Here is an 18,717-nt window from a genome sequence, read left to right as displayed (position 1 = left end):
GCATGCAATGCACAAGTTCTTTCAAATTATTATAAATTTGATTTTTAATGAAATTTTATATTTGTCTCATATAAAACTATGAGTTTTGCGTATTATGAGGTGTGTAAGCAGTGGGATTAGCGCAACCATAATTGTTGTTAGTCTAAATGCTATTAATGTTTGGTAGTGAAGACATTATTATTATGCTCTATAGTAGCAATGAATGAAATATATTATTAAATACTGTGTTGTTTAACAATTAAGTATGATTTATATTTTAATATATATAATTATATACATGTTCAAGTTCTTTTAATTTGTAATTTATTTGTTCATATAATATTAAATTTTTAACGGAATTTAATTTAATCATATAAAATAGATTGATCATATAAAATTTATAATAAGTTTTTATAAATAATAACTAAAAATTTTAGCACAAAACTTATTAATAATTTATTTAGTGTGTTTATTTATTTATATTTGGCAATCCAGGTTTCCATAATAACATTGGCAATATATTAAAATATGTAACAATTGTCAAAATGAAAATCCGAAACGATAATGCTAAATCAATTTTATTTTTATATTTAATACATAAATTTTTTTGCTATCCATTGTGACAGAGCCTTTAACAAAATTTGCAAATAACAGATGTTTCCCAACTGTTTTTTGCCAATCCGCTATTTATCAACTAATTTTGATAAGCACTGAAAATGTTTATTAAATAATTACGTTAATAAGTTTAATTTAAAATGCCTCAGCACTTTTTTATTAATAGCTGAAGAGCTGTGTAATAATGATTTGAAATAAATTTGGAATTTTTAAAATGGACGCCATAAACAAATATGATTCGGATGGCGTCATAGAATATTGCCCAGAGGATTTTATAGAATGTGAAATAGAGGAAGAAGTGCCTGTAATTAAAACGGAACATTCTAGGTTTGCTGAAACGTTTCAGTGTTCTAAATGTCCATATCAAGATAGCTCGTTGGATCAAGTACGTACTCATTACTATGTTGTACACGAAGGTTGGCCTTTGGTTACATTGGCACAAGAAGAAGAAGAAACTGATACAAATATTGTGTTTGTATGCAGTTTATGTTTTCGTCAGTACAGTTTAGAAGAGGATTTACGTGGACATATGATAGAATATCATAAATGTGTTCCTATTGAGGAAACTGATGGCAAAACTGTCGATGTGGCTGAGATAGTTGATAAGCAGATATCCGGGTTCAAAGAGTTGTTGGACACACATAAGACAATACCACAAATTGAACAGGAAGTGCGTCCAATGGCATTCAAAGATTTTCGCTTATTTTTACGTGTGAATTTGAAAATACGGTAATTTCGTATTTATTTTATGAAATGATATAATTTACTAATATATTCGGTAATATTTTATTTGTGTTAATCATAAAATTTAATTAATTGTAATATTTTCTTTCAGTTGTACATTTACGACGCCTTGTATGTTTAAATTTGAAAACTTGGCACGTTTAGAGACACATCTCAAGTGTCATGCAGATAACTTAAGCCAAAAATTCAAATGTTTGGAGTGCGGTCTAGAAATACTCAATTGGCGTCGTTGTTCCGCACATTTATGGAAAGTACATCAAATCGATGTTGACTTATTACAATGTCCGTCATGCGAGTTTAGAGCACCTGCTTCTGGTGAGTTTAAAAACAACTAAATTGTTAAAAAAAATTGATTTTGATATTAATTTTTATTATCAAAAGTGCTCGTTTGGCGTCATATGCGTGTACACAGAAAGTGGCGTTCACGTGTGATTCGTTCATTGCGTGCAGTAAAAGAGAAGCGTTTGCAGAATGTTGAGAAATTGCCGGAAGTGAAACCAATTACACCGCCAAATAAAAACAAATATTATTCTGAAAAAATATGTGAAATTTGCAACAGAAAGTTTGTGAATGGAAAGACGCTATCAAAACACGTCAAAACAGTGCATAATAAAATAAAACCCTTTATTTGCAATGTATGCGGTAAGAAGACTGCAAGGAAAGCTAGTTTAATTGTAAGTTAGTTTAATTAAGTATTAGTTTTTGTATTTAATTATATATTAATTTAATAATGAGTTTATATACAGATTCATATGCGACAACACACAGGTGAAAAGCCACTGCAATGTAAAACTTGCAAATTTTCGTCACGCGATCCAAGCGTTTTGCATAAACATCAACTACGCCACGAAAAGGTATTTATTTTATTTAATAATGAGTTTTTAATTATCCATACAGAATTGAATTATACTGCTTATAAGCTTATATTTATAAAATATAAAAACCTAAAGTAAATTAAATTCAATGTAATAAAATAGTTAACTTAAAGGTTATATAAAACTGGTAGTAACAGTAAAAGGTTTTCTCTTATAAAAATAAGGTTTTTTGAGATTATACAATTTATTAAACTTATTAAGCATTGTAAAACTAATAATAATTACTTACAGAGGACACTCAAAAGATCTAGGAATAGTCAAATCAAACTCCTTTAGAAAGAGTTACTTTTAATTACCACTTAAGCTAGATCGAAGTTTTAAAACTCTACTTAAAAGTTTTTGAACAATGTTTTGGAACTTATTTTAATCAAATTCTTTTGATGGTACCAATCGCATTCCTAGATTATGTTTTCTCAGAATGTTTCATCTTTTTCTCGTCAATGATACAGAAATAAATTAAAATTAAATTGCACAAATTAATGTCTTTTTGCAAAATGTCCATCTGCAAAATGTCTTATATGACTCATCTGTGTCTACATGTTGAAATTCGAAATCATGAAAAATGCTTAGGTTTTGATAATTTTTTAAAATCTCTAGATACCAGTAAATAACTACCTGCGTCCTGTTAACAAGTTCGGTCATAGACTACAAAATTATACTACTATGGACTACAAAGTTAGATTCCAAGAACGGTCGAGTCGACGTCCCGGAGCCACTCGTCACCTACGACGACCAAGTACCATTCAACACCTCCCAAAGGGACTCCACAAGCAGGTCTCGGCGGGTTACAACAACAACAACGAAGTTAGATTTCTAAACGGAATTAGTTTTATATGTGCCAACCATTACTTAACTTCTAATAACAATAGACTTAACTTCTAACAACATTTAGTCCGACTTAAATCAATTTAAACCTATGCCATTTCAATTTATCGTATCAATCTGATAAAAAAAAGCAGTTTATTACTATATTATTAATACTTTAAGAATCAGATCTTCAATATTAAATAAATAACTATATAGTTTTCTTCAATTTTTTAAGTTCTCTTCATATTCTTATTTTGCAATCTATATCTTATGTCAAAAAAAAATCAAATGTAAACAATCTGCAGATCAAAAGCATATTAAAAATAAATTGCTTTATCTTCAAATACCAATTTTTAGTCTTTGGATTTCCTTTTAAAAGAGCAACCAATATATATTAAAAAATTATTATAAAAAAGTAAAATAATTATTTCGCTAACACAATTATGAACTTCATATTTTATTATTTAGGTATCATACTTGCTCACGGTGTTGCAAATAGTGACTGCAATAAAGTAAAAAAATAATTAAAAATTAATACGATTAAATTAATATAAAGTATCTGAAATTCATATATTCAGATGTGTGAAATATAATTATGTATAAATTACAAATGCATTTTTACAATTTTTTTGCGACAGAATTGGAAGTTTCAAAGATAGATAATTTATAACATGAAATGCTTATATTTATATTATTATAATAATAATAGTTATATTAAGTTTATGAAATACTTTCACATAATATAAAATTACAATTAATAATATATATTATATTAATAACTTTCCATATATTACAGGTGGGCAAATTTAAATGCAATTTATGTGATTACTCCTGCATACAAACCAATTCTTATAAACGGCATATACGTACTAATCATCCTGAGGTTTATAAGAGAATTGCTTGCGATATTTGCAATTTTGTGACAATAACTGAACAAAAATTGCTTGCCCATAAGGAAGATCACAAAAAAGGCTTAATTGTAAATTACGAAGGTTAGAATATAAACGAAATTTTATAATTATATTAAAATTATTTAATAAAAAATTTTATTCTTAAAGATTCAATGGACGCAACACGTAACAATTGCTTTAAAAATCCCGGAAAATTGCATGACAAAACTAATGAAGTAAGAGTGTATTTTATAATTCTTTGAAAGTGAAAAAATAATGTTTATGTTTATTCTGTTAACAAATTATATCAATTTATTTGATATATTAGCTAAGGACGAACAATTTGAATTTCTATAATATATTCAATACATATTATTTATTATACATATATCAATTATTACAAAATTAATAATAATATATATATTATTAATTATATGTAAATTATTTATTATATATGAACTCTGTCAACCATTATTAGATCATATTAAGAGAACAAACAGCAATATAAAAATTGTTTTGAAATTATCTGTTGGCACCCTTTATGGGTTTTAAATATTATCTTTTTAAATTAGTACTCTGGTATGTGAGTCTTATTCTTTGTCCCATTTTTTCTTGTCTCGATGACAAATCTTAATTTTTATTTTTCAATAATTTAAATTTAATTATATGAACATAACAGTATCACTTATTTTCTGAAACAGCATTTCTGGTTGCTTCCATATTGAAACGAAAACGTTCATATAAATATACTATATACTATGTAGATAATTTTGATACGGTTTACCATAATATTATTCTTATTTGTCAAACACTGGCTTTTGATAAAATATACAAAACTAAATTATAAGTGGAATATTTATTGTCGACTTTATTGGAAAAATTAAAATGTTACTATATCCATGTGACCATACAATATACTCTATGAGATTATTCAACACTAGTGAGTAGATTTTTCAGTTGTATTTTTTCTTAACACTCTTTAACTGACTTCAGCAAATACAATATCTTTTATTGTTTAGGCGTCTTTCGCTTACATATATACTTTAGTGTTCAACTATATGCCATTCACTATTCATACTTAGCCTATCTACTCTGGGTTTATATTGCAAAATTCTGATGTTACTCATACAAAATTAGTGTTAAAAGTATAATTTGTTTTTGTTTGAATATAAAAAAATAATATCGTTGTTTATTAATCAACCATACCTCAATTTTGAATTACTTGAATTATACCATTTATACCGAATTAATGTCGTTTCCTAGATTACACTTACATAGCAATACAGTATTCTAAAGGCCTCTGCCAAAAATTTTAAACCATAAAAGGCGTTTTTCATGTGCAGAAAGAACATTTTCGGAGTTACTGAAGTCCGTATTTAGCTACGGTTTTGTCATGTAGAAAAATGGCTATTTCCAATGCGTGCCCTAATTTATAATGTTGACTGTGTATATTCATGTGCCAGTGCACATACAAACCTGAGTCACATTTATTAATGACTCAAACTTATTAAGATGATAATAAGATAATTTTTTTTATTTAAACCTGGCCTAGCTTTACATCCTCACTTTAAACCCTGGGTCGCAGACGATGTTCTTGGAACTATACAGTCTTGTAACTCTCTCATGTACTTGATTGTAGATTATCTTGAGCTGTTTGTTTTCTACGTTAATTAATTTTTTATTTCTATTGCAAATAAATTGCATTTCAGTTCCTATATAAATTTCTTTTTTATTCTCTTTCCATGTAAGACGTTATTTAGATTTAGCATTAATAATAGAAATTTTTCTTTCTTGTTTAATGTTAGTTGGTACTTTTCTATATTTTTTGTTTTCAGTGCTGGTACATTGACTATTGTTTATTTCTATGTATAAATTTAAGCAAAATTTGTCACAAATTTATTAAAGTTGAGCCTGGGTGAATTTAAAGGCTAATTCATATGCTTATATATACCTGTAAATTATATATTATATATATATATGTATATATTATATATTATATTAGAAAATGATGTTCACAATTTTTCTGTTGTGTTCTTTAATTGTTTGTTTTTCCAATAATTAATAGACTTCCATGAAAGTTTATTCAGCAAGAACTATGCGTATATATATTGTTTTATCAATAATATACATATATGACATTATTTTATTAAATATATTATTTTTAATAATTTCAGATTTCTGTTGATTGTTTCTTACCTCTGGAGAGTGTCGATTCATTGCCACATGAACCGCCATTGGATACCGGTGGAGTTACTATACCTGCGCCAACAGAAGATACACAATTTCCAACTTATTTAAATAATTAATGAAAATGTAAGAAGTTTTTGTTTGAATTTATGTTTATTAATCAAATTTTAAGTTTTTGTGATATGATTTGCAACTTTAAAATTTTTGTTCTTTGTTCTTTTATGTTTAATGTTTAAATGTCTCATTTTAAATGTATTTTGTTTTTATTTAATTTAAATTTGATTTTAGTAATTGTTTTTTAACATTTCATGTTAAATTGAAGTTCACTAATTCAATAAGAAATTGTTATTTTACTAATTTTTATGTGTGAAAACAATTCATTTTAGTTATTTTATTTTAATTTTTCATTCATGTCATTAAATTATTTTATTTGATTTTATTTCATTTTATTTCATAATTTTTTTTATTTAATTAAATTTTATTCATCAATATTTTAAAATTCTTTGTTAATACTTTTACATAAGTTGTTCACATTTTTTTTCTTTAAATTTAATTTTTTTAATTTATTTTATTTTTCATACAATTTAAATAAATTATTGCTATATACAATTTTGTATCCTATTTTTAAATAATATTAGTTAACTAAACCTAAATAAGTTGGAAGCTTTGTTACACGATTCATACAAATTACTTCCATGTTTTTTTTTCAAACAAGTGTTATAATAAATATTTTGTTATATGTTATTTTCAGTATAATTATTTAATTCGTATGCTACTTAAAATTGTAGTTGTAATTTTTTTAATCAGTATGTGTTTTTTTATGTCTGTTTACTTTTGTTTAAACTCTTGTAATTGTATTTCAACTCGCAGTAGTTAAAAAGATAAAACTTAATTAAAATTTTATTGTCAGCGTATATGTTTTTGTGTTTAATATAAGATTTAATAAAATATTTTTATAATATGAAATAACTTTTAAAAATTTTATAATTATAAAAAGTTATAAATAAAAATTTAAAGCTTTTTGCTTATATAAAAATGAAAAACTTATTCTCTTGTTTTTGTATTAAAATTTTAAAATAAAAAAATTAATTTTAATTGCTTAGACTTATAAAAATACAATAAAATTATTCTACAATATGTTACATTATTTAGTTTATTTTATTAAAATCATAAATTAATTTTAATGATATTTTTTTTGTTAATTTTTAACTAAATTATTTTAAAACACAACAACATTTAATTATATATATATGTAGATTTAATTTTAAAGGCAGTGTTCGATTTTAACACAAGTTCACATAAAATTTATTTTAGGATTTTTTTTAAACCTAATTAAAACTATTTTCTTGTGATGTTATTAATATAAATTAAATACGAAAAAAAATGACGAAGTGCTAAAGAATAATACATTTTTTAAATCGTTAATTTTTACCCAATAAAAATTATTATAAATAGGAAACAAAAAATAATTTTTAAATGATTAAAATGTAAAATAAAAATAAAAAATTGATAACTAAAAGTTTTTAATTCAATATTATAATTCTATAAAAATTTTATTAAGTCGCATGTGGTAAAACGTAGAACTGTTCTCTTAACCACTCCTATCACTCGATGGGATTTTAGGTTTATTTTCACTTAATAATATATATTAACCTTTTTTTTTAATAAAATATAAAATATAATAAAAATATTCTAAAAATGAAATTTTATAAAATAATTTTGTATGTGGTATTAATTTATAAGTTAGTTTCATATTGTTTTAATAAAAAACAAAAAAAAATATATATAACAAATTTATTTTTCATAAATATAAATCAATTCTATATAGATTGTTACATGTAGCTTAAACATTCAAATTACAAGTCTTTTAAATTGGCTAACATATATACTTACATCAATTACATACAATCACACACATTCACAAAAATATATTAGCACAATTCAATCATAATATAATATATACGTATGTAAGAAAATATGCATACAGACTTTTTTACTTTCCTAATAGAAATTATTTTATATATTTCATATATATATATATATTCATATTTTTCTAATTCATATTGTTCATATTTTTGTTTTTATTTAAAACTACTTCAACACAGAGTATAAAATTTGATTACGATCTGTTTTTTTTTTATTTATTTGTTATATATCTTAACTAATTGTAATATTTTTGTATAATGACGTCGTTTTATTTTCATAATAGAGTTCTCTTCAATTAATTAATAATAATTATAATTAATAATATTCTTGAATATTATTTTTTTATAATTTGTGCGCCGCATAATAAATGCTGGGATTTACGCTATAAACTACATTTAATGTACTACTTTTAATTTATTAAAATTGTATTTAAATTTTTTGTTTTTTTTTTTTCATTTTTGTATATATTAATTTTTTACTACTAAAATTTAATAACACCTTTTAGTAAATTTTTAAATTATATAAATATTTAATCATTTTGAATGATTTGGGTTTTTACATTGTCGTTTTGATTTTATTTATATTTTTTGTTTAATGTTTTTGATTAAATTTGTATGTATTTAATAGATTTTTGTTTTAGTTTATTAGTTGTATTTTATGTATCAATTGTAATTAATATATATTTTTTATAATTAATTTTTTAACTTCTTGTTTATTTTAATCTTTAGTTAATTTAGTTTATTTGATTGTAACATACTAAACTTAAAAACAAATTTTAATTTATTGTTTATAAAATTTTAAATCAGGTTTAATTTTTAATTATTTTTTTTTGTACAGTTAACACTTGAAATATAATTCCAAAAAAAATTAAAATAATATTGATCTTAGTTAATTAATACGGCTATTATATTATACGAGTATTATAAAATATTGGATAATATTAATTATCCAATAAACACCAACGATTTGAACACTTGCAATTTGAATTGAAGATATATTATTAAATGTTATTGTAATGTTGTTGTTGTATCGTAGTTGTTAGTATATTAGTTGTCGTTATATTAGTAACAGTTTTCTTCGAATCATTTATATTTTCAAGTTACTACACATAAGAATAGTTGTAGACAGGATAGTCGCCTCGCAAAATATATAGTCATTATGGCACATTGGATGCTCTAGTAAGCTGTTTTTGTGAACGTTTGCAAACTGTTCTTCTGACACCTGTCCATCTCTCATATCAAACCTGTATAAATACCACACCTCCCTCAAAATTGATATGACAGCTCAATTGGCGAACTCGATTGTTAAGAGTTGTTAAACTTACATTCTTAAACTAAGTATCGATGTTTTCGATTTTCGGAGTATACAAAGTACTGATTGAAACGCTATTAATTATAAACAACCAGACGTGTGTCAACAATACCGGAAATGTTCCATTGACAAGTCTGTCAATATATTTGCATCTCGTTTTAATTTTGGTAGATACTCGTACCAAAATTTTTGTTCTTCTTTGGTGCTTTTGTTGTATGTCTGCCGTAAACATAAGAGGAATCAAGGATCTCTAAAAACACAAGTTAATACTTTCATAAGTGTCATACTTCCTTCGATAAAGCCGAGATAAAGCATAAGCTATGGTGTAATATTTGCTGTACTTTTCTTTAAATGTTGTTGTTAGCGTTCTAACGTCCATTTTCTATGGGCTGTTCAGTTATTTTAGTATCAGATGCTCCGTGATTACTTTGAATCTGTAATATTTTAAGTACTTTCGTATTTCCCCAATTGCTTATATTAATATGAGGCTTTGGTTTCGGTAAGATTGGCATATGCTATTTTATTTGTCCTCCAGTTATGCCCTGTACTTATACAGATTACACTCTGTAGTCACTGTGGAGTGATAAAAGTTTTTGAGTGCCTGTTTTTTTTCTGTCTAGTTCCACTGTTTACCCTTTGCCAAAAAGTCTTAGTTCCTTAATTAATCATGTATTCAGTTAACGATAATCAGTCCTCAATTTCCACTTGTCATTTATTTTCCTTATTAGAACGAACGGACAGTTATTGACGATATATAACCGTTAAATTGGTGTTAGGTGTTATGAACATCTTTTGTTTTGCAAATGCTTTCTTCTTTTTGATGAGTTATTTACTTTGGTGTGGATTGTTTTTCATTTCTTATTCTTATATCTAATTGAGTTGGACGTTTGTTTTTCATATATGTACTCATTATTTGCTCTCTTAGGAGTAACTCTTCTGAGTTTATTCTAGAACTCGTTCAGACTTGTGATTTATTTTAGACCGTAGACAACAAAACATCCGTAACATATATGTATACGTGGAACATTTAGTATATGTTGTTGAATAGGTTCACTTTTTAATGCCGTGATGAAGAATTTCTATTATGGTCTAGAAATATTCGATTAATTGTTCTACATGTACAGTATTCGGCATAAGGAGCCATGGTACATAATTTTTAATAATGTTAATTATTTTTTCGGAGGTACCTATTTTAGAGGTTGAAAACTAAATGAAGTTATAAAACTAATACGATTATAGCAAATATGTATATACAACAAGATTTTTCGATGTTGCTAGTAAAATGTACATTCCACAATAATTTCCACATTTTTTAATACTTTTTATTGGATTACTATTTGTAGTTTTTCTTATCTATTCAAGTATCCATATTTAATGGGATATGAGCAAGCTGACAATGCCTTTTAAGAATCGGCGTTGTCACTAGTCTTGTCGTCATTAATCTTTGCAATTTCATAAGCCATTTTTAACAAGTCAGATGTACATATGATGATATGTCCTTCTGATGATGTCGCATTCATGTTTCATATTTCATTTATTTTTGACTTGTTTTCCAATCTGAGGCTAGCTATGTCTTTTTTCGTTTATTTTAGCAACTGAGGTTTCTGTTTCACTTTGCTTTGCTCTTCAATTAGATTTCACGATTTCTGGGTCAACCATTTTTCCGCTGTTGTCGGTGTACTTTAATTGTATCGTTGTAAATTTTTTAGAACTCTGTTTATAACACTTACTATTTATGTAACTGTGTTACACATTCGTTTATCACATTCGATCTGATTGAGTTTGTTTTTACTTTGTCAGGATTATGTCTATTCTGTTTGTTTAATTCGATTTGATTGAGTCTGTTTTTACTTTGTCAGGATTATGTCTTTCCGTCTATTTAGCCTTCTTCTGTTTCTTTAAGAAAAATTGAGGCATATTTCTGAGTTATTACTTGATATTTACTTCCAATGTCTACATTACTCTTATTACATATATTGTATTTTGTGTTGAAATGCTTCCTGCACATGTAAATGTTTATATATTTGAGTTTTCATATTATTTGCTGGTGACACACGTAATTTTGTGGTTTACTTTAAAAGCCGACCCCTATCTTGTGTAAGGATGAGTAAAACATGATCATTATAAGCAGAAATATTAACCCATTAAGAATAACCAAAGGAAAAACTAATCGAATATATAAAGAAATACTTGATATATAAAGAAATACATAATCGGTAAAAATATTGTTCCGATAAAAATGGAGGAACATTGTATTATTCATTCATTGTTGTTTTGTGAAGTTGTGATATCGTAAAGAAGTTCTTTTCTTTCTATTGTTCTATATTGTAGTCTCTTTCTATAATTCTGTTTTTACTTCTTGGTGTGAAAGAAATAACAAATAATTTATAAAATATTTTTTTGGAATAGCTAACTGTACAAAAAATTTATTTGGATTTAATTAATTATTTTTTGGGATGATTTAAAAATGACGGTTTTAAAAACGTATCTATCGTATATTGTTTTTCTATGGCAGCTATATGAATGTTTTATGAACGCGTGAACTAAAAGCGTTTCATTTATTATTTATTTTGTCGTATTTTTATATACAAGAATAAAAATATTTTAAGTTTAAGAAAGTAACTCAGTTCCAGAGAGTAAAAATATCTTTTTCACAATCCTATTTCTGTTGCTTTACAAAATACTTTTCAATAGAAAAACGTATTAGTGTAGTAATAAAATTACAAATCAAATATCTAAACAAGTCTAACGTTAAAGGTAATACAAATTCAGCTAATTAATTAAAAATATTAGTAATTTAAATGCATTTAAAACAGGTGTATACAGTACCAAAATTCTTATAGTTCCGAAGCGCAATTCTGCACGATATTTTTTCAAGTGTTGCCTTAGAATTCGGTCAGACTGTGGTGACTCGATCTATTTCAACATATCGTACAGAATTGTCGCTTTGTCAGCAAATCACTTCTTTTTCATCAAGAACGGCGGTGTCCATGGAACTGAGTGATTTAAGGCGTGTCTGCAGCACAGAAGATCCACGCAACTTACGTTTAATTTTTCTGTAAAATATTAAAAATACTCCTTATAAAGGTAAATGTGAATATAGTATAATCAGTAGGCTTACGTATAAGCAAATGCTGCGAAGGCGCAACCAAATAGCACCATTATGAGACACAATGTCGCCAATATTTCGGTAGGCAGTTTTATAAAGGCGGAACATTGTAAGAAGGCCTCATCATCGCCTGAAGGGCAGTGAACGATACCATCACACCAGACGCTTGCATTAACACATGCACTTAATTCTGAGCATTTATATTGACAGTCTTCTACAAAAATGTTAATAGGATAAATAAGAAGTGAAAGCAAACATTAAAATTTTTGTGAATATACCAGCTAAGCTTAATATTGGTCTTGGAAGTATTTCCATCCAATTGAAAGTAAATTCTCCATTCTCTGGACGTAGGAACTCCACACTAATAGCTTTAGAGCGATTAGCAATTGCGTAATTTGGTCTTTCATTCCAGCCTGCACTAAATATTTCCACGAATTCATATGCTTTCGAATCGGGTCCCAAAGGACAAGCAGTTATTGTTAAACCTACATTATAATTAAAAATAAATGAACAAGTAAGAAAGAAATCATTAAAATTATAGTTTACCTTCTGCTGTAGTTAGTACCGCTCTGGATTTGGTCTCGCAACGATATGAGCTCGTGCCAATAATTGTAGTATTCGTTGGTTTCTTTGGATTGTATTTACGTAAGAATACTGCTTTCAATCGTAAATATAGGAATTTGTTGCCATTTGATGGTTCTATTAACCAAGGTCTTGATCTACACTCCATCTGGATAAATAATTTATTTAAATTAAATTTCAAAAAAAATATTTTTCACTTTACTCACATCGCCAAATGTCATATCAATTGTTCCACTAGGACCAAATTTACGCCTGCCATCTTTGCAATTGGTAGGTCCTTTTATAAACTCAAAAAGTCCCTCGAAGTTTATAGCATCTGGATCATCAAGTGTTGACATGTTAAAGGCAGTAAAATGTACCTCTAAATCCCGACTAGTCGATGTATATTCAACTGGTAAATGAGATGTATTCGAGGAATTACAGAGGCAACCTCTGGGCAGTAATATTGAATCGTGATAAGGGCGTTCAAATATCTACAAATACAAAGAAAAAAAACAAGTAAAATGAAATAAAAATCTATGCCACTATAAGCAACAAATTTACTTCAATACGCGCACTAATGTCACCGTAACAGAACGACCTGTTAATATCTTCATCCACTCGTGACATGCATTGCCGGTTCATTGTGGTGACCTTACGTAATTTGATGCGGACTCGTTCACCACGTTGACCTTCGAACTTGTAGATGCATTTCAGATTGCGTGTGCCACCACGTCCAAACAGAAATATGTTGCGTACACTGCGAAATATGGCCGGATCCTTGCGGTCCATCATGTTGCTAACGAATTTACGACTACAATCATGTTCACCGCCGCCCATTGGTAAGCCATCCTGATGCAGGTCAATAAATTCGTATTTCAGCTTAAAATCAAGTGGCCTGCAATGATATGTGTTTATGCGAGGAAAGTGCGCGTGGAAGTGAAAATGTGGTTAGATAAGTGCATTAAGTAATTAATAGGCTTAAATTTCCTGTGAAAACTTTGATTTACCTCAACGCTGTCGACTCGGTATTCCTAAGCTCCAAAGTAATTGTGTCACTGCTGGACACATAACTTTCAGATATGGTGCATGGACGTGCATATGTTTCGTTAATATTCGATCGATCACAAGTGCGTGGAATTGTGCCACGACAGAAGCGTGCTATTATGTTTGTGTGGTTCTGATTGAAATGTGATAACGGAGAATGTGAAGGTGCATCACTGACGCTAAATAGTAAGTAAGTAAGAAATATTTAATTAATTAGTAAATCATTTGAATATGTTTTCATGTACCAATTTAGGTCTTTGCATTGCGGTGGATCACGCAAAGCACCATCCCAGATACGTAGCATGCCGCTACAATCCTCATGTGTTTGTAGTACGCCAATAGCACCAACTGAGGTCTCATCGATTTGACCGAATTCAGGATCGAGATTAAATTTCAGCATAGAAATCCAAACTTTAAAACGTGATATTGGCTGATGTACGCCTTGTGCAGTGACACGCCGCGACAAACTAAGATGGTCAAAGGTTTTGAAGACACCAATACCCTGTAAATGATACAGACATGTGGTGTTTGGTGCTAAAGAGTGTTGTGGATTCTCTAGTATGCCACGCCCGGCACCACGTATCCAAAATTCACATGGTTTCTTATTTTTTGAGTAGGTGGGGCTTTGAATATCCACGAATTTTACTTCAACCTAAAAATCAAAAATTCAAATGGTAAGTTTAAAGTAAATAAATCCTTCAAATATATGATAAGGTTTAATAATAGAAATAGATATATGTTACTAATATAAAAGCTTGAATCGGTTGGCATTAAGTTGTTACGCATATACCTCCGGATCCGTGATTGGAATAACAAAAATGTTCACATTCGAAAATATTTTCTTTAACTTTATTATTTCTTTCATCAAAAATTCTCAGTCTTCAGAATCATTTGAAGTTTATAATAATTTATAATAATTTTTATTAAAAAAATGAAATATAAATTTTTATTAAAAAAATTAAATATAAATTTTTATTACAAAAATTAATATAAATTTTTATTAAAAAATTAAATATAACTAAATATTTAACACTGTTTAAAAAGTGTAATTTTTTATTTTATTAAAAAAAACGTTTTCATAAAGTGATGTGTTAAATAAATGACCTAAGCCCGGTTAAAAATATAAAAACTATATTTTATTTATTTATATTTTATTTATTCATATTTTATTTATTTATATTTTATTTATTTATATATTATTTATTTATATTTTATTTATTTACATTTTATTTATTTATATTTTATTTATTTTTATTTTATTCATGTATTTTATTTTATATAATTTATTTTTATTTTTTATTTAATTTTTAATTACTGGCATTCTCTTTTACTTACTTCTAATTGAAATCCATATAATGGTAAAACCTGTGAGGATGTGCCTTGAAAGGTACCAAATGGTGATGTAGTAAATTCAACTAGCAATTCCGGTCCACTGGATACTGCAGCTGGAACTGCTTGACCACCACCGCAAAATTTCAATATGATTGGGTCACGTGTTGTGTAGCCATCGTAGACTGTGACGTAGTCCTGAAATATGGAAAATACTGCGTTAAAATATTTTCACAAACTGCATATTTATATGAAAACTCAAACACTGACACTGCAGTGCACTACGTGCATTTGCGGTTGAAGTATAAATGTGTAGTTAGAGAAAGAGAAGCTACAGAGGGGGGAGGGGCTGGGGATTTTTGCAAAAAGGGTAAAATTCAATTTTAACACTACGTGAATTTAATTTTTGGGAAAATTTTAAGTGCTTAAGTTTGGGTTAAGTTTGATGTGGTCGTTATAATACGATAAAAATGTATATATATATAAAAAATTGCAGTTTAAATAAACGCAAAAAGGTGAGATAGTGGGGGTGATGGGATGTCAGTTGTCCGTTCCAAATTTTCACATCAGCTCATCTGCACAGCAGAGCACAGAACATTTTATGCGTGGAGCTGTTTTGGCAAATTTGCGGTGTTTGTTCGACGGTTTTGGCTCATAAAATATGCATGACATTGAATTAATTAAAAAGCAACATTTATTTTAATTTTAATTTAAATATTGTTCAAGTGTTAATGAGGTTTTATGGTTTTTGCGTACAATATCAGTTTACCTTGTCGAATTAATTTGCGGTCGTTTTTGGGCTCATTTAAAATGTCTTTTTTAAAAATGTTTCTTTTATTTGCAGGATTTCTGTTAAATTCAAAATGACCAGAAATTAGCCAATCAAATTTTATTTTTTTTTTCTTATTTAAAATGCTCTTTCATATAAATTTTATTTTTATGCTAATGAACCGATATGGTTGGGTTGCTTACCGAAATGGTAAGGCTTTAACAGATTTTTTTCGGTTTTAATATTTGCATATTAAATTGCAATTCAGTATTATATAAAAATTGCAGCTAACAATATTTTACTTTTCTCTTCTTTAATTAGTTTATAACAATAATATATATTTGTTGATGCGAAATTTTATGTTCCAAATATTTATTGTTTCTCATGGCAAATGAGCGATTTAATTGAAAATTGAAATTTGTTGTTTTCATTATTTTATTTTTTTTAATTTAGTATGAATGCACATTTCAATTAAATTAATGAAGCAATTAAAAACTAGAACAAATTATTTTGATATATGTATATTTTAAAATACAGTGGATTTTAGTTAAAAACAATAGAAATTTTTGAAAAACTGCAGAAAAAAAAATTGCATACAATTTTGATATTCAGGTACATATGACATTTTTTAAAAATGTTTGCTAAAACTATTCCGTTTTAATAATTGGCCTTTTCTTTTGTAAGCATATCACAAAAGAACAACCGCTTATTTTAAAAATAACTTATCAAACAACAACACTGCTGGCTTATTTAGTCCAACTGTAGTGAAATCGCTTAATTAATAAGAAGCTCAAATCGTACTGTTGCCAAGATTAAAAATTCGTCTATTGTGAACGATTTTTGAAAGTACATACGAAATATACAGTTAACTGTCAACAAATATGTGATAAATAATACTCGATTCTTTTTCATTTGCAGAAATTAAAAAATTTTTCTCAATGCTTGAAAAAATCAAAAAAATATTATTCACAATCATGTAAAAAATAAAAAATTATTACCTATAATTGGAAAGAATTATTATTCATTTTCTAAACCTTAACTTTAAATTTTATTACGTGTTTTGCATATATAAGTTTAATTTATACTGCCCCAAATAAAGCAAGTCTTATGTTTTTGTTTACAAATCGAATGTTAAAAATTACATGCTCCAAACACCATTTGTATCTGGGAAATTTTAAAAGTAGTTTTATTAGCTTTAATGGACTTCAGGTATGTGAATTATTATTTTTCACTATATTTTAAATTAATAACAATTACAGTTCTTTGTTTATATTCAAGTTTAAAAATATACGCTACGTTTAAAATATTTCACTGTTTCATTAAAGTCAACTGTCACTGACATTTGTTTAAAAAAATGTCACGTTTTCGTTATCTGAACTTTATCTTTTGCTTAAAATTTATCTTACACATAGTTGCATTTGAAATGTCCCTTAATTTCAGTCTTCGTTTCAACGAAATTAAGGCCATTTTCTTAATTTCGTTCTAACCTCAAAACTGATTTTTGTATGGAAAAAACAACTCAATTTCGCTGAAACGAAGATGAAATTAAGATTTTTGCGAAATTAAGGTGTATCTGAACATTTTTCTTTTGCGAAAAAAGGCCTAATATAATAGATAATAATATAAATATAAAAGTAAGACATGTATTGTTATCAACATTTAAACAAAAATCACCATTGTTTGGAGTGGCTGTCGGTTCAAAGGATACTTTGAACTATGAATAAAATTCAATCCAGTGTGATATTTTTTAAAGCTTTGAATTAGCTATTTTTTATAAATGCTAAATTTTTTTTGTACTACTTCTTCCTTTCAGTGAATTCAGAAAATATTTGCATAGATTTATATAATAATATGGAAGTAACCATTTAATGATATGATTTAATTTTTATAATAAAGAGATGATTCTATTAGCATGATTATGTTTATTAGACCTAGTTTTAATCTAATAAATTTTTGGCTCAACGAAGGTTAGTCCATTTATAAAATTTTTCTCGGCAAATAAACATTTTATTTTTCTACATAATCACCTTTTAGCTGGATACATTTAGTCCAGCGTTTTTTTAATTTTCTTATTCCCTCCATATAATAGGTTTTCTCAAAGCTCTCAAAATACGCGTTTGTTTCGGTTATGACTTCTTCATTCGACTCAAATCTCTTATCGTCCAGCCATTTCTTAAGGTTTGTGCACAGAAAATAGTCGCAGTGAGCTAAATCTGGAGAATGGAGAATGGGGTAGCAGTTCCGATCCCAATTCGTGGATTTAGGATCGTTATGCTTAATCAGCACACGAAATTCACTTTTTTCGATTTTCGTAAAAATTCACGAGATTGTCTGCTTTGAACGGCTATCAAACACAAACTGAACGACGTAGTTTGCTCAACATTAAAAAGTTGCCCACTGATAGATTACAGCTGACGGCAGCACTGTTGCATTTGGAATAACTATGCGGGAAATTCAAAAAGTCACTGTTTATCAAACCGTAAAACCTATACTTTTACAGGAAACAAACAAATGCTAATTTTTTAACTTAGAGTATAATACAAATAATCTATGATAGTATTATGAAAA

At 27.2% G+C, this 18,717-nt stretch overlaps 2 protein-coding genes across 2 annotated transcripts in view; one reads left to right on the top strand and one right to left on the bottom strand.

Annotated features, from left to right (window-relative positions):
- The first annotated feature begins 783 nt into the window (after nt 1–783).
- On the top strand, nt 784–6,239 carry LOC119671911 (PR domain zinc finger protein 5). The gene is made up of 7 exons (XM_038082785.1): nt 784–1,323; nt 1,430–1,653; nt 1,720–2,012; nt 2,085–2,192; nt 3,817–4,012; nt 4,079–4,146; nt 6,085–6,239. The coding sequence occupies exons 1-7, from the start codon at nt 809–811 to the stop codon at nt 6,214–6,216; spliced, it is 1,536 nt and encodes a 511-aa protein (XP_037938713.1). The 5' UTR covers nt 784–808; the 3' UTR covers nt 6,217–6,239.
- Nucleotides 6,240–11,956: 5,717 nt separating this feature from the next.
- LOC119667238 overlaps nt 11,957–18,717 on the bottom strand; it is a 7,563-nt gene continuing 802 nt past the window's right edge. The window contains exons 2-10 of the mRNA XM_038076529.1: nt 15,387–15,578; nt 14,297–14,703; nt 14,015–14,230; nt 13,569–13,902; nt 13,232–13,498; nt 12,990–13,173; nt 12,722–12,928; nt 12,456–12,657; nt 11,957–12,390 (exon numbers count right to left, since the gene is read on the bottom strand). Coding sequence (XP_037932457.1) covers nt 12,285–12,390; nt 12,456–12,657; nt 12,722–12,928; nt 12,990–13,173; nt 13,232–13,498; nt 13,569–13,902; nt 14,015–14,230; nt 14,297–14,703; nt 15,387–15,578 — 2,115 coding nt within the window. The 3' untranslated portion in view covers nt 11,957–12,284. The remainder of the gene's footprint in view (nt 12,391–12,455; nt 12,658–12,721; nt 12,929–12,989; nt 13,174–13,231; nt 13,499–13,568; nt 13,903–14,014; nt 14,231–14,296; nt 14,704–15,386; nt 15,579–18,717) is intronic.

The sequence above is a fragment of the Teleopsis dalmanni genome, chromosome 1, assembly GCF_002237135.1.
Source record: "Teleopsis dalmanni isolate 2A chromosome 1, ASM223713v2, whole genome shotgun sequence".
In the NCBI taxonomy this organism is placed as follows: Eukaryota; Metazoa; Arthropoda; class Insecta; order Diptera; family Diopsidae; genus Teleopsis; species Teleopsis dalmanni.
The sequence above is the reverse complement of the archived record's forward strand: the minus strand, read 5'-3'. Positions and strand labels throughout refer to the sequence as shown.

Excerpts from the sequence above, each read along its gene's own strand:
- LOC119671911 (XM_038082785.1), top strand. The coding sequence starts at position 809 with ATGGACGCCATAAACAAATATGATTCGGATGGCGTCATAGAATATTGC. Across the intron at positions 1,654-1,719 it reads GTTTAGAGCACCTGCTTCTG|TGCTCGTTTGGCGTCATATG; the intron begins GTGAGTTTAAAA and ends TATTATCAAAAG. Across the intron at positions 4,013-4,078 it reads CTTAATTGTAAATTACGAAG|ATTCAATGGACGCAACACGT; the intron begins GTTAGAATATAA and ends TTATTCTTAAAG.